This window comes from Mesocricetus auratus, unplaced genomic scaffold, assembly GCF_017639785.1.
Source record: "Mesocricetus auratus isolate SY011 unplaced genomic scaffold, BCM_Maur_2.0 Super-Scaffold_100010, whole genome shotgun sequence".
NCBI lineage: Eukaryota > Metazoa > Chordata > Mammalia > Rodentia > Cricetidae > Mesocricetus > Mesocricetus auratus.
In genome coordinates, this window is record NW_024429194.1 from 36,870,945 (window position 1) to 36,893,297 (window position 22,353).

General features: G+C 39.5%; 1 protein-coding gene across 2 annotated transcripts in view; it reads left to right on the forward strand.

Annotated features, from left to right (window-relative positions):
• The first annotated feature begins 4,541 nt into the window (after positions 1–4,541).
• Abca12 (ATP binding cassette subfamily A member 12) overlaps positions 4,542–22,353 on the forward strand; it is a 167,155-nt gene continuing 149,343 nt past the window's right edge. For both annotated transcript variants that reach the window (XM_040753380.1, XM_040753379.1), the window contains exons 1-2: positions 4,542–4,610; positions 17,128–17,221. In XM_040753380.1, coding sequence (XP_040609314.1) covers positions 4,542–4,610; positions 17,128–17,221 — 163 coding nt within the window. The remainder of the gene's footprint in view (positions 4,611–17,127; positions 17,222–22,353) is intronic.

Below are 22,353 nucleotides of genomic sequence, written 5' to 3' on the forward strand. Positions count from 1 at the left end.
TTTATGAACAAAAGTTTATGAGAAAGCTGTTGAAGGAATTATTAGTTCAGCTAGAACTGGGGTGTGGAAATACCTCAGAGAGGGAGTACCACTCGAATCGGTCCTTTAAGAATGAACACAGTTTCATTTTGGGCAGAGGACGCAGGATGACAAAGTCTGAAAGTGAGTAGTCCTCAACTACAGCAGCACAGCAGATGGCAGGAAGGATGGCTGCAGAATCAGACGCTCTGATGGAACCGGCAAGAGCCGGCTGTGGAATGTTTGGTGCTCAACCAAGAAGCCTGGAAGCAGAGATGTCTCCTTTGATTCTTGGATCAGTTATTCTTGAGAACACATTGGATAATAACTTTTTTCTTGTAGGTACTGTTAAAATAATCTATAAAGTGTTTCCTAGATCCCTAGTAAACCAGAAAACTCTCTGTTGCTTTTTTTCCTTTCCCTTTGAGTCCAGCCTATTGAAGACAGTAGTGTAAAGGCTAACGGCATGGACATACAGTATGACTTCCTGCTTGCTGTTCTCACTAGCTCTACTTACAACTGGGCCAACTAATCCATGCTATGGCACCTCCACACACCACTTTTTTCCTTATAAAGGAGGATAGTGACAATCTCTATTTGGGAGGGCTCCTTTGATGATTCTATTACGGCTTAGTAAGAGTTTGCTGTTCATCATTTACTCAGCAATAATTAACCATTTATTGTGGAGCAGTTCTTGTGCTAGATTCTTAGCATATGGTGACAGGCTACACAGACTGCAGCTTTGTAGCCTGATGATTTATTTTTATTACTACTATTATCACATAAGGGATGGCTTTAATAAATACCATTAAAACAAAGTGTGTTCTAGCCATGTTAATACCCTGTCCCTGGGTTTGGACTGATTCATTTTTCATCCAGCTGTGGAGTGTGCTACAGGACTAGTTGACTCAAAAGAGCTGCCATGCCCAGTGTTCATGTAAATCCTGCATTCATAACATCATGCAGTCTTGGTAGCCTCATCATTCAAGCCATGTGCTGTAGACAGAGTGGTCCTGGAGGGTTTTAGATATGAGCAGCTTCAGAAGGATGGCCAAGCCATCCCCAAATGAGTTCTGGACTTAGAATAATCAACTTTGGGTTGGCGGGGTTTCTCTTAAAACTTGCAGTCAATAGTTCTTGGGAAGGCAGAACTCCAGAATCCACACACGCTGTGATAAAGTCATCATACTTTACTGCTGGTGAAGTGAGCGCAGAAAGTGAGGTAGATGGCATCAGGTAGATATGATGGCAATCATTCTTAAAGACAGCTTGGGTCTGCTGACCTCTGACATAAGCACTGGCATAGTTGGAGCACATGGCAGGTGACCAAAATGGAGTGACACTAACTCTTCAGAACAACCTGAAGTTCAATGTTTGCAGTAGTGGACTGGTTAACAATGCTCTGCTTCTGTTTGTCTTGTCTCTTTGTTGTTTGTTTGTTTGTTTGAGACAAGTTCTCACTCTGTAGTCCTAACTATCTTGGAACCTAATTATGGAGCCCTCGTTGGCCTAGAACTCACAGTGAATGCTGTAATTACAGATGCATGTACAAACGCCTTTTGAAACAAGGTTGTTTTCATTTTTCTTGTGTTGTGTTACCTTAACTTTTCCTCCATTTATTTGCTCTGCAACTTACTTTTCTTTGCTTAAAAATAATTCTTAGCAGCTGTATATTTGGGTGCAGATTAACTTTGATTAATGATCACCTTCTCTTCCTTCTGGGAAAATCTTAAGCTATCTGTCAGCAATACCTCAGCCTCTAATCAAGACTGGGTAGAATGCTTCATTCTCTCCAGTGAGATAACTATCCCTAAAGTCCTGAACATTCTTCCTTTGGTGTCTTAGTTTGTCCTGATAATTACTTTGAATTTTTATCTGTGTAAAGTTCATGATCTTTAATTTATGGGAGCTATACCTTCCATGGCTAATGTTAGATCCCTCAAAAAATATTAGCATGGGAGGCCTGCCCATTTCTGAATGGAGACAGAGGAAGAGTATATGGGGAAGGGGGGAGGGAGAAGAGGAGGGAGGGGAAACTGTGGCAGTATGTAAAATAAATGAAAAAAAGTTAATTTAGTAAAAAAAAAGAATGTCATATTACAGCAACACAGCTGTGCTTTTTAACTCTCAGTTAAAAATAAAAACTAGTCATATTTTTAAAATACTAGATTTTAAAAATTCATCCTTGAAAATCTCCTCTTAAAAGAAATTCACAAACTTGAAGAAAAGTAGTAGAAGCAGATATGATCTGCATGGATGTCAAGGTCAAGATATTCAGAACTGGACAAAATTGAAAACTCATTGTCAGTGTTCTCCAACTTAACTAAACTACTGTAGATTATATTTTACAAAAGCTTACCCAGCCTCCAAGGAAATATTTGGATCAATTACAGTGTTCCTTCCTATACAAAGGACTGATATATATATATATGTATATATATCAATATATATATATATATAAACATCTATGTATAGCTGGGAAATTATTCTGAAGAAGTAGAGCTTCCAGAAAGTTAAGGGTTGTAATAAAATGCATTGTGTTCATTGGAAAGTTAGAGATAGTAGATGAAGGTTTCCAATCAAAAGAACAGAGTAGAAACCTTCATTTGGAAGGTTTCCTGGAAACCAAACAGCACAATTCTGGGGTGACACTGTAGAGTGTACAAGTACCTTCTTGGAAGCCACGTGGTACATTTTTAGCTCACCTCTCACATGCCTGCATCAGTCACATGGTGAGTCAGGTCTTTTTGACCTGAGGTTACCTGACCCAGTAAAGCCACTGTGCCTACAATGTCTCTCACATTTAAAATCACATCCCCAACCCCAGTCTGTCTTCTCAAATAAGCAATGTTTATTTATGAACCATTACTAACTTGTGGATTGTGACAGCAATTAAAGATGGCAGGGAAAAAGAAGCTAGTCATTCCTAGAAACGGTGGTAGCCACCTAAATCTTAGCTCTGTTCCCAAGAAAAGTTGAAGAGGCACACTATTTCAGAGGGTTTCTGTTATTTAAAGAATACTCTGTCTGCAGTCTTGTCTAGGAAAAAACCCTAAGGGCCACATTCTAGATATCCGGGACTGCTTGCCTGGTGGATTGGGTTTGGAGAGACTACACAGTAAGATGAGCCAAAGCTGAGGTAATGAGCATGCTCTGTCATAGTTGCAGTCTTTCCTAGGCTGGCTGCCATCAAGCTCCCGTAGTTGGCATGGAGACCAGACAGTTTCACCAGCATTGACTTCTGCTTTAAAGGAAGAACTCAAACAATGCTTTAACTTTCTTTGCAAGAGAATCAATCAGGTCAAGGAGTAAAAATCAAATATGAATTTGATTGGCTTAAATTGTATGTTTTACCCCATAGTGATCATTAAGCATACATAAAGCACTGAAATATACAATCATTCATGCCCTCATAGAAATTTTAATCTAATTGAGATATTCAAAATAACAGTATGGCCAAGATATAAATTATTAGGTAGTAACTATAAATGAACTATAAAGAGGGACACACACACACACACATATCACACACACACATATCACACACACACACACACACATATATGATCATATATGATATATATGAGATCATCCAAAAGGCTTTTGTGGAAGATGTCACTGTAGTGACAATTTTGAGAGGTAGAGACCTGGCAGGAGGAGAGCATTCCAGGCAGAGAGAAATGTTATTCTGGGTCACTTTGTGTCCCCTTTAACTGTGCCTACCCAAATGAAGGGTCCCACAGTATGCCGTTTTTGTTACCTTTGACTGATAACTAATTAGTTTTGGCATTATGCTTAACTTAGTAAACTGCGCTAGGAGCTGGACATTAAATTTTAGGCTAAAGTTTGGAGATTTTGAAGCTGAGATGGCTGCTTTGCATCTGAGCTCTGGTTTTATTGACTTCAAATATGTCAGCAACACTTAAAATACTCCAGGAGTCACTCACTGGGATCTGGAACCTGTAAAATCCTCAGTGCCTTGTCCCTGCCACAGCAGGTACTATGTATAAAGAAGAAGCAAGGGGATGTAGGACGAGTCCTACTGGCCCGTCCAGGGTCCCGCCTAATTCCTATGACGCGCCTAGTGCAGGTGACATGTTCTCTAAGGTGTGGAGAGGCAGTTAATTTCTGGAGAGTAGGAGGTGTGGGTTCACCTCTTGTTTGTTTTACAGTGGGGCATTATCTGAATGATACTCATTCTCTCTGTAGTGTGGACTTCGCACAACAGCCAGCAACTGGCCATTATTTCACAATAAGCACAAGCCGCTGAAAGGCACACGGAGCTGGTGCCTCTTTTCTGAAGACGTTTTTGGTTGAGAAGAGCTTCTTGGTTAAGGATTTACTGACAGGAAGAACAAACCCATTGGGAAGAGAAGAGCTGTGGGTTTCCTGCCCCAGGCCCTACGAAGCTATGCCGTGAAAAGGCTCCCGACCTATTGGCACAAAGCAAGTTGGACGGGACACTACTTCTCTTGAGGTCTGAAGGAAGAGACAGGAATTTTCTTGTTCAGAGTGTCTGAAGGATGGCTTCCCAGTTTCATCAGCTCCGGATCCTGGTGTGGAAAAATTGGCTAGGTGTCAAAAGGCAGCCGGTGAGGAGTTTTTTTGTTGTTGCTACTTTGTTTAAAGTGGGCGTGTGGGGGACACGAAGCAATACTCCGGGCAATCCTAAAACTCACGTGATGTTAATGAGGGGCAGACAGAGAAGAGCTTACAGGCATTTCTTCAAAGCAGAAATAAGATACTCAGAATGCTTGCCTGTCTGTCTTTCAGCTAATGGGGCGAGTCTTAACATGCCCCCAAAGCAGCCTTTTGATTTGAGTAAATTAAAGGAGTAAATCAGGGCAGTCCCAGGGCAAAGTTAAGGATGTACCTGGTTACTGGATGGACTGGAACTGTTATGGAAGTCTGGGTTTAAGCCAACGTGTTTCCAGAATTTTTCTTAATGACTTTGGAAATGGGGTGGGGATTTCTAATGGGATGAATGGAAGCACCATTTGAATGCATTTGAGATGGGAAGAAATGCTGGAGAGAGCTAAACATGGTAAGAACTTGGTTGAAAAGTAAGATTGTAGGTTGAAGGCTGCTAGTATGGAAAAGTTTCCAAAGGAATTCAAGTATCTAAAAATCATTTACTGGAAGTGAGATTATATGTGCTGGTTTGTTTCTCTGTGTGTACGCATTGTATGTATGTATCATATATACATACAAACATATTTTAAGGTATCACTGCTCTCACATTAATGTTTGCTTTTTAAATTACAAAGTCAGCTATTCAGAACTTCATCAGACAGGGTCTAGAAGGTGGAGGGAGAAACAAATTTCTGTGAAATTGTGTATTCAAAAGGATGTTTGAGAACTAGGAGATCCCAAACTACACGGAATCTACTTGGCTTTGAAGCAGCCTCTCCAGCCTCAGTTGGGTAATGCAGATATGCAAATAAGATGCACCATAAAACCCATCACTCTATCCAGGCACCTTATCTCACTCTATACTGACTAACTGACATCCTAGCATCCTAACATATGTACTAAAAGAAAAGATTAGTTAGATGCTTATATAACTTAGTGAATTTGATAGACAGGGCTTTAAATCATAAAGTGTCATATGATTGCATGAGTGTGATAGGAATACAATGACAAGGTCATCAACTTTTTTTTGTTTGCTAACTGTAAAAACAGCACAGAAAAAAATTCCCCATACTTTCCACATGGGTGATTCTTGGTGTCATTCAGCAGGCTAACACAGTCCTGGGTGTGAATGTCCCAAGCACGAGTTAGGGTTCCTCTCAAGATAATACAGCTTCTAACACTTGAACACTGATTTTCTCCCTTATAAAATGGGCACAAGGTCTGCTAGATATATCCTATAGTGTGGAGAGATATAAATGTGGACATAGATACCCAACTTCTTTCTAATGAGTACAAATTACTGAGGGAGGTGAGTAATATGGATGCTGTGTTTTATTCAAATTAATGATGAAAGAAAATCTATGGGAGCAGAGTATGGAAAAGAAGAAATTTACATGAAGTATGGAGGTGTTGACAATTCACTAGTTAGAAACAAAATCCAAAAAGGAAGTAAAAACTGGTATATTGTTGATAAAATCAATGCTAAGTTTGCAAGTTTTCTTGTAGTTTCTAAAATCTTAATCATTAACCCCCAGCTGCTCAAAACACACACCAAGATTTCAAGTTGATATTCCTTTCTTTAATCAATCTTTTAAAATGCCAAGTATCTTTTTCTGTATATTAATTCTGAAAATGCTATTCCAAAACTGGACTTTCATACTCAAGGAAATTCAAATTGAGGTGTGTAACTCTGGAAATTAATTGTCCTTACTGAATGTCTCTGAAAATGCTGGTATTGCCACCATGTCAGTCTTGCTTAATTTTTAAAAGAGGCTTCATCACAAAGCAAGATGGTGGGAAGGAAAGCTTTTACAGGAAAATAATGGAGTGCATGAATGCAGAAACATTGGCACAAGAAAGGAAAGACATAAAATATTAAGGAGACTGAGCACTGTTAAGGAATACAAATACATATACTGGGATAGAAAATATAACAAGAATTACAGACAACTAAATGGTTTGAGAAATAGCATGAGAATAGGATATAATACAAATACTCAGCTGGGGCATAATTTTGGGGGTCAACCTATCTTAAAACCACACTTGAAACAAATTTTATTCTTGCTTATAAAGGCAAAGATAAAAATTTAAAAATATTTAGGGTACGTAATTGACAATTTTACAGAGTTCCAGACTTATCCAAGGTCATATCATCAATTCAAGGATAAAATCAGATTTCTCCAGGGAGGAATCTGCTCTCTCTGTTATTATTTCTTTGTTTACTTCCCCATTTTCTCTAATCTTTGCTCAGGGTTCAGTGCACCAAAGAAGAGGTCATATCTTCTTTATAGGTCATAGCTATTGCTGTTTATTAAAAAGAATTTTGGTAATATAATTCTCAGTTATGTTGGGGAAATGTATTCTACAAGAAGACACAAAACTGTACTAAGTGCCACCAGAAATGGTAGGGAATAGAGAAAATCAATTAGATGCAATTTTTACCCTGCTGAGTTTGCAATTGAAAAACAATGGGGAAATGAAGATAGATTCGAGAAGAGATGCATAGCAACCAGAAGGCTCACCCAATGAAATACTACTCACTGGCAGGAAACAGGCATGGGCTAGTGGAGAGCTGTGGGCTGAAGGATGCTAAACAGGATGGGTGAGGGCTTATCTTTCATTAAGATCGGTCCTAAATAGGGCCTGTAAGTCTTGTCAGAAGTAGATTCTCCTTTTTTTTTTCAGAGACAGGGTTTTTCTGTATTGTTTTGGAGCCTGTCCTGGAACTCGCTCTGTAGACCAGCCTGGCCTCTAACTGAGATCTGCCTGCCTCTGCCTCCGGAGTGCTGGGATTAAAGGCGTGGACTACCAATGCCCGGTTTAGATTCTACTTTCACAAATCTGACCTGAAGAGGAAAAATCAGTGCCCGTTGATTACTTTCTGTTCAAAGTGCTTAGCTAGGGAATGCTACTCAAGTTTAGCTGATGACAGAAGTAGCTCCTATGGAAGTGTTCACATTTGCCCCAATGACATTTTAAATCAAGTTTGACCTTTCCTTCATCAATCTCTGTCCCCTTTTGCCCGTCTTCCCTTCAGAGTGACTAGAGGAAGAAAGGGGAAACCTTAACAAAGTTGGTGCGTGAATTAAAAGAATTTTTGGATTAGAACCAGTTGGGGTAAAGTTGTGCTCTGAGATTTAATTCTACATCAGTTTAATATAAGTTCTACATGGTTCACTGCTGTGTGGGTAAATGTTCTAGTCCTGAATGGAGGTGAGGACCACTGATTCCCTTCATTCCTTTCATTGATCGAAAATTTTCGTTTTGTTTGTTAATTATGGAACCTAATACACACAGCGGACATGCGTGTTTAAATTCTGTCAATAAATGTAAAGCAAATGAGATGAAGTTGTTTTAGAAATTGGGGCAATGGAGATGCTTGCTTAATGTCCAACAATAATGTGTTGTTTTACAGTATGACACACATGTAAAAAAAACACCATCGTGAAACCCATGACTTTGTATGCTAGCTTTAAATGTTAATTTAAAAACAACCTTTCATTACCAACCCAACAGAGTATGTTGTTTCTGTCTACATCACAGAACATTTGCCAGTCTCTGAAATGCATTGTACTCTGTAAGTATAGAGTTCAGAAAAATGGCTTGCCACTAGTTTTTGGCTGAGTTATTTATGTGGATGGTAACAATGAATATCAGAAAGTCCAACTTACTAAGGGGTCCACAGCATTTATAATGTCTTATTTTTGAGGTAGAACTAAGGTTTATTCCATATTTAAGATACCGAGCTCTTATTTTGAATGAAAATCTTGGGATCCTCTTTTGTTTTCCGTGACAGTCTTTCTTGTCTTACAGGGAAATGCAAAATGAAGGGGATAGAGGAGGAGGCAATGTATTTTATGTTATGGAAGGTTGGACAACTTTTATTTTCAAGTTTGTAATAAAAAGTTATGATTCTAGATTATAGGAAGACCTTTAAGTGACTTTCAATGCTCTCCAGCTTTGAAATAATAAAAACTCTTTTATTAGTCTCAAGGATGAACTAATAAAAATATAATATTCAGATCAAAGCGAGCCAGAGTTCTGTTCTGTAGTGTTTAATCTATATAGCTTAGTAGCTAATTGCACTGGTGCTGAAGCCAGATCCTAGCCAGATCCTAGGTTCAAACATCAGCTCTGTGGCTTTGTGGCTTAGGGAAAAGCTTAGTTAGCCTTCTTACGCTTTCCCGTCTGTAAAGGAAATGAACTTGTTATGCTAAGTGAGATACACAAGTTACGTGTGTAGCAACATGTGCAAGTTCTAGGCAGTCAATAGATATTAACTGTCATCCTTCAGAATCATGTAAGACATTCTGACACTAATTCTAAAAAGACAGCCCGACTATACCATTTCATTCTTTCTGGGAAAGATAAATATTTTTTACTTATTAATTTATTTGCAAAGGTGTGTGTGCGTGGTAGTCAGAAGACAGCTTGCAAGAGTCAGTTATTTCTTTCTATCATGTGGGTTTCAGGGATCAAACTCAGGTTGTCAAGCCTGGTGGCAAGGCCTTTATCCACTGAGCCATCTTGAAAGTTCAGGGAAGCATATTTTGAAACAAGGCATAGTAGAGAATTGTTGAAGATACCCTGAGAGCAAAGAGTTCTCTTTTCTCTTCAGATACTTGCAGAATTCTCAAGTGCAGACCAGTCAAACTGAACCAAGTGACTGGAAAACAAAGGATGGAAGGATTTAACATCGATATAAGCAAAAATGAAGGGCAATTGCATTGTCCAATAATGTAGTCTCATAGGGCAGTGGACTTGCTGTCAGTAGAGGCATTCAGATTGAGGCTGAACAACTACAAGGCAGTGATGATCTTTCTAAGGCTTTTTTAAAAATTATGTATTGATTTCACATCCCAGTCACAGTTTCCCCTTCCTTGTCTCCTCCTAGTACCTCTTCCCATCTCCTGCCTGCCTCCTCCCCCAAACCACTACACTATTTCTGTTTAGGAAAGGTCAGTTCTTCCTTGAATACCAATCAAACATGGTATATCAAGTTGCAGTAAGACTAAGCACCTCCCCATGGGCAAGGTGACCCAGTATGAGAAGTAAGATCTCAAAAGTCAGTAAAAGAGTTGGAAACAGCCCCTGCTCACACTGTTAGGAGTCCCATAGGAGGATAAAACTATACAACTGTAACATATATGCATAGGGCCTAGTCAGTCCCATCCAGGCTCCCTGGTTGTTGGCTCAGTCTCTGTGAGCCCCTCTGAGGCCAGGTCAGTCAATTCTGTGAGTCTCCTTGTGGTGTCCTTGACTCCTCTGGCTCCTACAATCCTTTCTCCCCATCTTCTGCAGGATTCCCCAAACTCTGCCTAATGTTTGCTGTGGGTCTGCATCTGTTTCCCTCTGTTGATATATGAAGTCTCTCTAGTGACCGTTGGGCTAGGCACCAATCCTAGCACACACCATAGACAGGACAGACTGTAGGTCAAAGGGTATATGACTGGGTTGGTTTCCCATTCCCTCCACTTGAAGTTTTTCTGGGTCACAGAAGATGGCCAGTTCAGGCTATGAGTCATTTTGTGTGTTCCTGGCATTGTCTTTCCTCTTTCCCATCTATGAACATTACCCACATGTCTCTTCTGCTTGAAAGATTTCTTCTTTCCCCAACTCTGTGTAATGCAGATGTCTTTTCTTCTGATCGGACCTTTTACATCTTTGAGGTTTTTCAATTGTCTTTTCTGGAATTATCTTCCTTTCACACATTGTCCACTGCATTCCCTTGGTATTTGTTTTTTTTCTTTTTATGTTTTCTCTCCTCAAAAGACCTAAAAATTTAATTTATTTATCCTTATAACATGGCATACAGTAGGTGCTCACCACATTTTGTTATACTAATGAGCACTCAAAGCTTTGTAAATGATTACAGTTTGTACGTTCTATTCTAAGAGTCCTTAAGAGTCTCCAAGATTACAGTGAAGTAGAAGAGACTGCCATGCTAGTCATTCTGGTTTTATCTAGTATCCTTAACTAAACTTAGTACTGATACCAATATGACACAACCAACTTCAAATCATTGTAGTACAACAGGCACCAATATCTAGAAGAGAAGACAATAATGCGACTATGTGAAATACACAAAGAATAATACAGGAGGGCTTGGTGCAGCTATAATGAAACAGAGATAACATGCTCTACTTTAAGGCATTTGAACCCCATTGACAACAACCTATGTGCAATGAATACAACCCACTGTTAGCCTAATTTAGCCCATCTAGCCCCAATCAGTTTCTGCCCTGGGGCAAATGTCTCTAAGCGATGTTTTAAAGTCGTTTTCTCAAATTTTAAAGAAGGTGTTAAAATTTAATTATTTTTAAAAACTTACTCATTAGTAAAATAATTAGAAGATGGTAACATTGTTAAGCACAATTAGAATCAGATGGACTAGCAGGGATTAGAATGAACAATCCTGACTAGGTAGTGGAGTCCAGAATATTGAGACTACAAGCTTCTTTATTTTTTTTCTGTCAGAAAACCAGTTTTGTAAGGTTTCTTAAAGATTTGAAAGAATAGTTCTTAGAAATGTAAATGTGACTGGGTAATTTATTCTAGTTGCTAGGTATCACAGATCAACTCTCAGTGGAAATTTTGGGGTGAGTTTACATTTGATTGATGTCATTCTGTGTGTGATGACTTTGCTGAATGTAGTTAATGGAAATGAGTTTCACCCAACTTGAAGGTGAATATGATCAAATTCCATCGTGATACGAGTGTGAAAATGTTATAATGTAATGAAATCCATTGTTTTGTGCACTAACTAAAAACTAATTAAAAGCAAAACACATAAAAACAACACATAATGGGGCTAGATGTAGTTCAGTGGTAGAATACTTGCTTAGCGTGAGCTATGCCATGAAAAATAAAATACACACAACTTGCCCTCACATTCCCAGTTTTATATAAACAACACTCAACACCCCAACTCAACAACCCCACTCAACACCCCCACCTCCCTCCCACTCTCTTCCCCCGTTGTATTCACTTTCTCCCCACTTCATATGAATGATTTAACTACTGATCATTGCCCCATGGAAGAAAGCCCAGGTTCCCATGACAGTCCATTAAGAGAGCTTGCAGCTCTGCACATCAGAAGAGGCTGCCCAAATGTGATCTGCTGACTACCCTGCTCCTAAGACACCATCCTCATAAGCTGTTTCTAGCAATGCTGATAGCTCTCGAATGTCCCCTGGAAGAAGCTAAGATTTCTTGGGAAAACTAGTGTTTTCAGGGCTGAGACAATTATATGAGAATGAGGTGGGAAGAGCTTTGGAATCACAAAGTAGAAAAGCAGGAATTAAGTAATACATACTTATACCTATCATTTTTGTGCTGTTCTTCTTTTCCTTTCTTTCTTTCTTTCTTCCTTCCCTTCTTCCTTCCCTTCTTTCTTTCTTTCTTTCTTTCTTTCTTTCTTTCTTTCTTTCTTTCTTTCTTCTCTCTCTCTCTCTCTCTTTATTTATTTCTTTCATGTCAGTGTTTCATTATGTACCCCTGGCTAGCTTGAAACTTGCTGTATAGACCAGACCAGCATGACTTTTTAAAACAAATTTGGAAACAAGGAGCATCTTAGCCTGATTCTCTGCTGCTGTTATAAACCACTCAGACCAAAATCAACTTCGATGAAGAAAGGTTTTTTTTTTCAGCTTATAAGCTGTGGTTCACAATTAAGTGAAGGCAAGACAAGGACTCAAGGCAAGAGATTGAAGCAGAAACCATGGAGGACTGCTCCTTACTTACTGGCTTGCTCTCAGGCCCACCTGCCTAAGAATGGTGCCGCCCACAGTGGAGTGGGTTCTCCTATGTCAGTTTCTGTCCAAGGAAATGTCCCCACAGACATGCCCACAGTCCTGTCCTATGGAAGCAGTTATTTCATTGAGATTCCCTCTTCACAGAAGTTTGACAACCAGGATTACCCATCCTAAGTTTATACTCGTGCTGATTAATTCTGGCCCACCACTGCTGAATTCATTCTAGCTTCCCTTTTCTTATGCTTGTAATTCCCCTGTTCAATAGTGAGAATTTGAATTCCCCCTAATGGGGAAAATTTTGTCAGTTTCACCGTAGGAAACCAGTCACTTATTTCCTTACACTGTGTTCTTCAGCCCCACTGGAGATCAGTCATCCCACACTGGCTGACGTAAGCTCTGTGGTCCTCACCAACCATTTCCCTCACTTGCTCACTGGGACCTCCTCAGTCGCAGTGTGGATGGACTTCATCCAAGGAGTTTGTAAAGATGAGTTGTTCAGGAATGAATAGAGAGAGAAGTAACAGAGCAGGGCATTTCAGATAGGAAACAAACCCTTAAGTGATCTGAAGAACACAAATATCATTCCCTGCCAAGGAACTGGTAACCACGTGTGCATATACGCCTTTAAGTTTCCAGAGCATAGGGTGAGGGAGTACAAATGAGTTACAGAGACAGAATGAGACAATTAAAATATCAACAGAACACGCAACCTTCAGGAATGGCTTTCCTCAGAGTGCTAAGTAGCACCTGTGTCTCTTAGGTGTAAAATCAATACATTAGCCTTTTGCCAAACAAACTGAAGTCACAGCTCATTGGTTCAGTACTTGGATCTTTGACACTGTCTCTGTTTTCAGGTTGTTTATGATAATATTTAGCATAGAACTGAAAGCAACCCTGCTGTTACAGAAATTTAAGCTTTATTTCCTGCTTTTGTGATTAATTTGTCAGCTTTAACATCCCCCAAACGACAGTACAATGTATTCTTACATTGAAATCTACCCATCTCTTCCTCCAATTGGTGCGGGTGGGGCCTGTGGCTTAGGTGGTTACTCTTTCTCCAGGTGCAGGTGTGGCCTGTGACTCTGGTGATCACTCCTCCAGGTGCAGGCAGGGGCGGGGCACAGGTTCTGGTGGTCACTGATGTGGCAGGGGGTGTGGGGAGGCTGCTGGGGCTTCTATGGATGAGGGCAGGACTTGGGATGTGCCACCAGAGGCTAGGGCCTAGAGAGCACAGCTGTCCAGCTGGGAGCCCAGACCACAGTGTAGAGGACTTTGGGTTTATCATCCCTCTGGGATGCAGCACACAGCACTACCCTCAAACCTTCTGTGACTAAAACCCCAGGAAAGGCCTGTGATAACAGATTTGTTTGGTGGTTTTGTGATTATTTTTTCTTTAACAGGACCTAAATTGCCTTAAATTTATCTGACTTACACTGTAGCTTTGCCTGGATTTAAAATAGCTTTAAAATTATTTCAAAATTTGCCAAAACACCCTTATGAAAAAAGATCATCCAATTAGATCAATCAAAAAAGACAACTTTAAGAAATGCCAGAGTGTGTCCCTCATTTGAAGATGGATGTCTGGAATAGTTTATCTCGGTTCCTGATTCTCATGAGGCTACTGGAGGAAACAAATAGATGCTTCTAAAAGCAGCTAATGGATTCCACACCGCCTATTCCAAAAGAATATTCTCTTTAAAGAATAACTTCAGTCTCCCATACCAAATGGTTAAATCCATAATCATTCATTTTTTAAAATAGTCAATTCCCAATAGTCCATATTTTAAATGAATCACATAAAATATAATCATTATTTTGTATTCAGAATGTTTGAAAAACAGTCTCCAATTTGTCAACTATTCAAGGACTAGGCAAGAATAATAACACAGTTCACAATTCTGTGGCACTAGTATTTTGTCTGATATGCTTTCTGCAATGATTTCTCCTTTAATCCTCAGTGAAATAATTACATTAAAATTTTCTGCCCTATGTATTTTGAGATTCACACTCATGCTCACGCCATGTTTTACCCATTGAGTGTGTAACTTGGACAAGTTCTGATAGCATTTGGTAAGCAGAAGACATGATCTGTATCAGGTTAAGAGTCCTTTTTTAAGTTTTTCTCTTTTAAAATTTATTTTACTTAATTTTTCCCTTTTTTCTCTTAAATTTTGCTTTATTGGGGGTGCAGGGGCAACAAGCAGATGCAAAGGGACAGGGACCAAATACATGATGCAAAGGTCATAAAGACAAAATAAGTAGATAAATTAATGAATAAAGAGCCCTTAGCATTTTTCATATCTTGATTATGTTTGGCAGTCTAGGGTATTTCAGTGATGTTTTAAAATAAAAAATAAATTGAATAAATGAATTGTGAATGAAGCCAAATATAAAAAATTGTTATTAAAGTGTCAAAAGAGAATTTGTTATATGATAAAATGTGTTTTTTAAAATAATAGAATTAAATAAAGGGTCTAGTGACAGTTCCACAGCACCATCATTTTAACATGCTAATAAGTAGGAATAGCATTTGCGGTGCCTGCAACAATCCAAATGTGATTTTAAAATATGCATGAGTTCTGATGCTGATAAAGTCACAGACCTAACGGCATCCGAGCTACTCGCCAACATGCATAGCTACTGGAAATTTAATTACAAATGACGGAAAAAAATGTAGTGCTTTCTCATATTTAAGCTTTAAAATGCTCCTGAATTCCATCCATCAGATGATGCCCAAGAGACTTTCCAGCAAAAATATTGTTAAGGCCCCATAAACAGTTCTTCTGTGTATCTAACTCCTGTCTGCGCAAAGTGTAGTCTGCGGACCATCAGTACCACCTACCTGGGGACCTTAGACATGCGGAGACCCTCAGGACTCCCTTCAAATCTACCAAGTGCACATCTGAATGGTTTGCGAGATCCCCAGGCAACTCAGCACACATATCACTGTCTGCCACGTGTCACTTTACATCAAGCAGTTCCACCTGTCTGGGTGCATCTTGGCTCCGATCAAACCAAACGTCAAATGTCTCAAAGCTAAAAGAATGGCTTCAATCTAAAAACAAAACAAAAGAAAAGAAAAAAAAAACAAAACTTGCCCTTATACCCAAAGTCTACCTAACGGCAAGGAGAATCATGCTCTTAGACCCTCAAAGAGATTTTAGTGGAGTTTTCAGTTGGGAGTTATTGAGGGACCGATTAACCGGGATCAGTAACTGATTGGCTTTGAGTTGCTCTGTAACACGGGAGAACTACAGGGAGAAAATTTGAGATCCGCTCTGAAAAGCAGATGAGAAATGATAGAACTCCGGCTGTGTAACCAGGCCAAGAGAGGGGTCCGTGTTTAACTGGACGCAGTGCAAGCGATGTTTGTGGCCCACGCCTTGCTTTGAGCGCCACGGCTGTTTGAACAGCACAGTGTATGTTTTTGTGACTATGTGGTTTCACGGCTAAGGAGCCAGTATCATAGGCCTGAAAAATATTAGGTAAACAGTGGGTTATGTTTTTTTTCAGTCCTGAAGATTGAATCCAGGGCCTTCAACAAATTAGACAAGCCCTCTTTTTATTTTTATTTTGAGGCAGTCTCACTAAAGTGCCCAGGATCAAGTTGAACTCACTCATTGGTGTCAGCAGGATTTGAACAAGCGTTGCTTTTGTCTTAGCCTCTCATCAGTTCAGTTACACTGCCAGGCCCAACTGTTGCTCCTAAAAATGCTACTGTTACTATTGTTGTTATTTTCATCATTATTGTGTGTGTGTGATGTGTGTGTGGAATTGGATATATCAGTGCATATGCATGGAGGTCAGAGGACAACTGTGTAGAGTCAATTCTCTCCTCGCACCTTTCTGTGTGTTCTGGACACAGAACTCAGCTTAGGCTCACACAGCAAGCATCCTTACCCACTGAGGGTGAGTTATCTCCTGGCCCCCAGCTGTGTCTAAACCAGGAAGGAAAGCAACTATTCCCCTGCCTGAAAGTGAAACTCTCTCATAGAAGTTTCAGTGTAATATACATTCCTTGGGAACCTCTTTTGTACCAGGTAGTGAAGATTAAGGAATGAATACAACACTGTCCTTACCATACATGAGCTGTTGGTTTTTTCTGGGAACTAGGCAACCATAACAACAAATTAGGCTCTACAATGAAAGCACACAAGATGTTACTCTAGGGCAGCAAAGAGCTACAGTTCACTCTCTAACTCAACTATTCATTTTGCTGGCTCATTCATTCTTTGCTTTGTTCAATAGTATTTATTAGGCCGTTACTCAAGGCCATACGCTAGTCTTTGTAGCTGAGTATAGAATGCTGACATTGGAAATTGTAAGATGTGTTGTAAGTATACTGTATTTCATTTGCCATACTTGGAAAACTGAGTCTTACCCAACAGACAAATGGAAAATACTAAGATATTTTTCTGGAAGTTACTGATGTTATTTGATGTTTGAAATAATGACTATTGGGACTATCATGATTGGTGACCAGAAAGGGAAACTTAAGTGACCATTTGAAGACTAGATCTGAAAAGAACATTCTTATGAAGTCATCTGCATTTATAAATTCTCTCATTCTTTTCCTGTTAATAATATAGGTACTAAAATATCCAGCCTCTGTTGGAATGTTCTAGTTTGAAAATCTTCTTGTCTTCAGTAGTTTTTGTTTGTTGGAATGTATATATAAATTTACTGTCAGTACTAAAATATTTTTCTATTGTTGCTTTTGCAGCTTTGGACACTTGTCTTAATCTTATGGCCAGTCATTATTTTCATAATTCTGGCTATTACTCGGACCAAATTTCCACCAACAGCAAAACCAACTTGTAAGTAAATAACTGGTTGTTTTTCTATTGCTTGTATTCTACTTAAAATTTACTTTAGTGCCATGTCAGTGCTCAATTATAAACTTTATTTTTTTAGATGGTATTTCCTCTGCATAAAAAGTTTGTGTGGACTCTGGCGGGGTAAGGAACACAAGAAGTTAGGAGGGAAAAGTGCTACAGACAAGGGGATGGAGGAGAAATAGGAGGGTGGGAATGGAAGGTGATTAAAAACATATTATGTAGATGTTTGAAATTCTTAAACAACAAAAACATTGAACCATAGCCAGATATGGTGATACACGTTTATAATCCCAGCACTTGGAAGACCAAGACAGGAGAATTATGAGTTAGATGTCAGTCCAGGCTTCACAGCTACCAAAAAAAAGCTACAATTTTGTATTATATAGTTATCTAGAAAAACACAGGACAGATGGAGGACAGATGAACTAAATCTTCCTGTCTATATCACGAGTCTCTCTATGGCACACAACAACACAAGGCAGCCACCACAGACTCCATCATTCTCCCCTCCCATGGTAGAAAATACAGACTGGTATTTGATCAACTGCGCAAACAAAATCCTGGACTGCAAACACCTCTTCTGTTCTTCACTGACGAGAGCTGAGAGTATAAATGTGTCAACACATTTTGTTTGAAAGAAGGGTGTTTCCCAATTATGGCTGTTTCTCTTCTATGAAGTCACCGCCCAGTTATAAAGTCCGCAGACTGCCTAACTCACTCCATCGTTTTCCTTTGGAGCTGACACAGAGATGCAGGAAGGACTCAGGAAGTCCTTGGCATCAGAGGGGGAACTTTGAGCCCCGATTATTTGACCGGTGCAGCTTTCAGTGTATTGCTATTGGTGTTCACTTCTTTGGGGGATTAGTTTTCTTAGTTTGGGAGGAAAAGACTAGTAATATCTTTCTAAGTAGCCACCTCCTCAAAATATCCTTATAAAACAACTTTACCGAAGCCAACTTCAAATAACTATGACAGTTGGCAGTGGACCAGAATACAATGCTAAATTAATTTTTGAAGAATAACAGTAACATGCTACTGACTATAAAATAAGTACAGTGATTTTTCAGTCATATGACTGGGCATGAGACATAGGACGTGAACCATGTGGAATCTATTTCAATCATGCACAGCGGGATAATTCAGAAAATATCAACGAAGTTAGTGTAAAGCATTTAAACCCTTCATGCTAGAGCAAGCAATTCCTTACATGCTAATAGCACCCTTTTTCTGAAGGATTTTCCCATAAGCCGTTATGTACAGTTGCCAATGAGAAATAATTAAGTTGTTATTAAAACAGCTTAATTCCATTTTGTGTTGCATAAGCATTAGCTCTTTGTAACAGTTTGGGGGTGTATTTAGTGAAGTTTATGTGTCCTTTACATCTTCAGTATATAAGACTTAAGAAGGAAAACACAGACTGTAGCAACAATACAATCAGCATGGACTGACTATTGAACTTGAGATATTCTACTTTAAGAGGCAATTGACTGATTCGCCGATTAGTAACAGGTTCTTTCAACCCCTTTTCACCAACTTCTTATTTTAAAATATTTTTTTCCAGTTACTTAAAATTTTCTTGTGAAACTTTAAGGAAAGAAATTTAAGGTTTGGTAATGAATGGTTTTAAACTGACTGGTGCAATCCGGTAGGAGTTAGAAACTCTTGGAGGAAACCCTGAAGAGGCCTCAGCATGCCCCTGAGCTAGCAAGAAACACAAGAGTGAGTAGGGCCTCCAGGCCTGATCTGGAGGGTCCTGAAAGAAACAAGACCCAGAGAGGAGATGAGAAGCCATTGTAATGCGTAACTGTTAGCACACCATAGTAATAATTGGATATAAAGTGATCTTGTCTGAAGGTGAAGAACAAAATTACAGTAGAGTCCAAACACTGAACATATATTTGCTACCCTCATAGACAACATAAGCCTTGTCCAAACCAAACCAAAACAGATTGGTTTGTTATCAGGACTAGAAGGGACCTGCTCATATTACACTCGAGACATCCAGTGCCCAGAGAGATTGTGATTTGCCAGAATCAATCATGTGGACACAAGAGAAAGGTATTGGAAACCAGTTATCTTTGCTTGTTGTTTGTTTTTGAGATTTTTTTTGAGGCTATATTAAGTCTCTTAAACCATCAATCCTTTCTAATTCTGGATAAATAAGAGTAAAAGAAAATGGTGTTAAGGATTGCAACTCACAATTCATAGAACCCCCCAATTATACTATTGAAAGTGTTGTTTTGGAAATTAATATAAAAGGTGTTGCCCACTCCACCCCTGCCCTCACCCCTATAGTAAAAATAACTCCTCGATGACAGTTTGGATCTAGGTATTTTTATGTTGTTGCTTTAGTTGTTCTTGCTTTGGATCTTACAATTTTATTAATTCATAATATTGAAAAATTAAAACTGACTAACAAAAGAAAATAATAAATAGTTATCGATCTCATACTCTGTGGCGGGCACTCAGGGAGACGATGAACAGATTATTTATTTCATAACTGAGAAAACTGATGCACACAGAAGCAGAGAAACTGAACTAAAATTACAGTGGTGTGTGGTGAGGTCAGGCTGTGGCAGTCTGGCTTGAGACTCTGATAGTAAGCTTCTGAAACTCGTAATTCTTACGTCTCATCGCTAGGGCTTGGTTTTCATGTCACATCCCTTGTATCAGTAAAAGAGAACTAAACATCACGGGTTAAAGATGTATGCTATCCTGTCATGAAGTCAGGAATATGGAGAAAGGCTCTGGGGTGTATATCTTGGAGTCTTTCTTGATATTCGTATTAAGTGAAGCGTGTTCTGACTCATGCTGCATCACTGTGACTGTAATATTACAGATATCAGATCCTGTTTCAAAGAGGGAAAACCCTTTCTGGGCTATACTACTGGTTAGGCAATTGAATAATATGATGAGACATTAGACTACACCCTTTGATGAAACTTGGTCATGATGAGTGACGTTTGTAATCCCATGGTCACATTCTGCTCTCAGGATAGCTCAGCAGGCCTGTGGGAATCTGTAAACCACTCAGAAGAATATAATAAGTAACTCAAAGACTCCCTCTGTAGTACTTTTGATGTCTGGACACTGAAATTGTCTGGGTTTGGGGTGAGTGAGAAAGCCACTGTAGACCGATGTGGTGGGAGCCTGTGTGAGCTTATTCATGCTGTCATATGCCTTCTCTCACCCTTTCATGTTGCAACAAACAGCTCTTGCATGTTGCAAATCTCAGGGAAAGAAAACCTCCCAAGCCTGGTAGGCAGGCCCTGATACCTCTCCTTGGTTCTGGCAGAAAGCAGCCATGGCGCCAACTTTGAAGTCTGCCCAACCTCTTGCAATCTCCACATGTAGTAACTTGTCAAGAGATGATCTTCAAAGTGCAGGCTCCCCACTCAGGAGCAAAGTGAAAGCAAACACAGCAAGTCTCTCCAGCACACACTCAGACTAAGCTCAACTATAATACACCACAGAGTTTTCTTCTCTTATTATACACATATCCAGAAGGTCCGGGGCATGCTGGCCTTTGAGGGACAGTTTATTAAGACCAGTAAGATATTGTCTGACTGAGACCAGTTGAAGCCAGAGGATGAAATTCTGACCAACAAGGCTTCACATTGTCTTGTGTATGATTTTAATAAATATTTTCAGATGATTGAAAATATTACTAAAAGTATAATGAAAAGTATGTTGTACAAATATCACCGTATATTGAAGAAAAACTCCAATATGTTCAAGCTTTCATTTCCTAATAATCCTGCTCCTTAGAGAGTAGCAAATGCACCCACTACACACATATCAGAACTGATAGGAGCTGGTAGTAGGCAGGGGTCAATTGAATTACACCAGTCTATGCTATCATAGGGTTACACTGAAATCTGTGTGTCTATATGTGACTTCATGGCTTGGATGAATTCAAGCTCAACTAACATTTTTGAGCACATGTTTTGACCACCAAAGCATACATACCTTTTGTATGTATGGACACATGAAAATAATGACAGGAAACTAGACAACACTATATGGAAGACAGATGTTGGAGCCTGTGATCACATTATCTCAGTTAACACATCAACTCTTTTTTTTCTCTTCCTTTTTTTTATTTAAGTTAAAAACAAGTTTGTTTCACATGTCAATCCCAGCTCCCTCTCCTCCTCCTCATCCCTCCCTACCAGGCCCCTCAGTCCCCCACCCAATATCCACTCAACACATCAACTCTTTGAGCTATTTTGAAAACACCCAAATGTTAAGAGCTCACTCCACCCCTTCCCTCACCCCTATAGTAAAAAGACGACTGGGTAAAAAAAATCAAGTACAAGCCTAGATATTTTTTACCCCGGTTTCAGCTACACATCTGTGCATTTATTTAGATCCTGAGGCTTAGCTCAGTCTTTGCTTTCTTCTGTCCACCATCTATCAGCACTGCTATAGATTGAAAAGTGACCTCAATTGACTTTTCTGCCTATCAGCAGATTGAGGAAACAAAGTTTTAAGGAAGACTGAAATTGTTGATCAATGACTGGCAGGTCCATGGGATCCGTGCAGGTTGTTTTTGCTATGATGCCTGAATTGTTAAGATGGTATTGAGTCATCTGTGCTGAAAGAGCTTGTGAGGTATCTCTTGGGTGAGAGTTAAGGAAGTCAGGGAGATGCGGCATTTTTCTCTTGATTTTTCCCGGGATGTTTTCACTCCTGTGTGGCGGATTCCAAGGTGTATTTGCTCTCTAGTACTGTCACATGTGTCAGTGGAACTGTTGAGGGATTCAGGGTCCATCATTTCCTTTACTCTCTTGATTGGGTCGAAACTTATTGGTTGATCTTAGCCACGGATGGTGAACTCTTTTTCTGTTAGTTGGTCTAAGGAAAATGAGAAGGAAGATTGAAATTATTGGTCACTTGGTGGTTTGTGGGACCCATGCAGACTGTTGTACGCAGGGTTATAGGATTTTGTTCTGGTAAAACCAGGACTCAGCATTATTTATCACTTCTTGGGCATTGCCTCATCACATTTCTCCATTCTCATCCATCCCAGCAACACCAGTCAGTCTCCCAGCTTAGAAACACTTGAGTCATCTTTGACTTCTCCTCTTTATCACCTTCTGTCACCTATA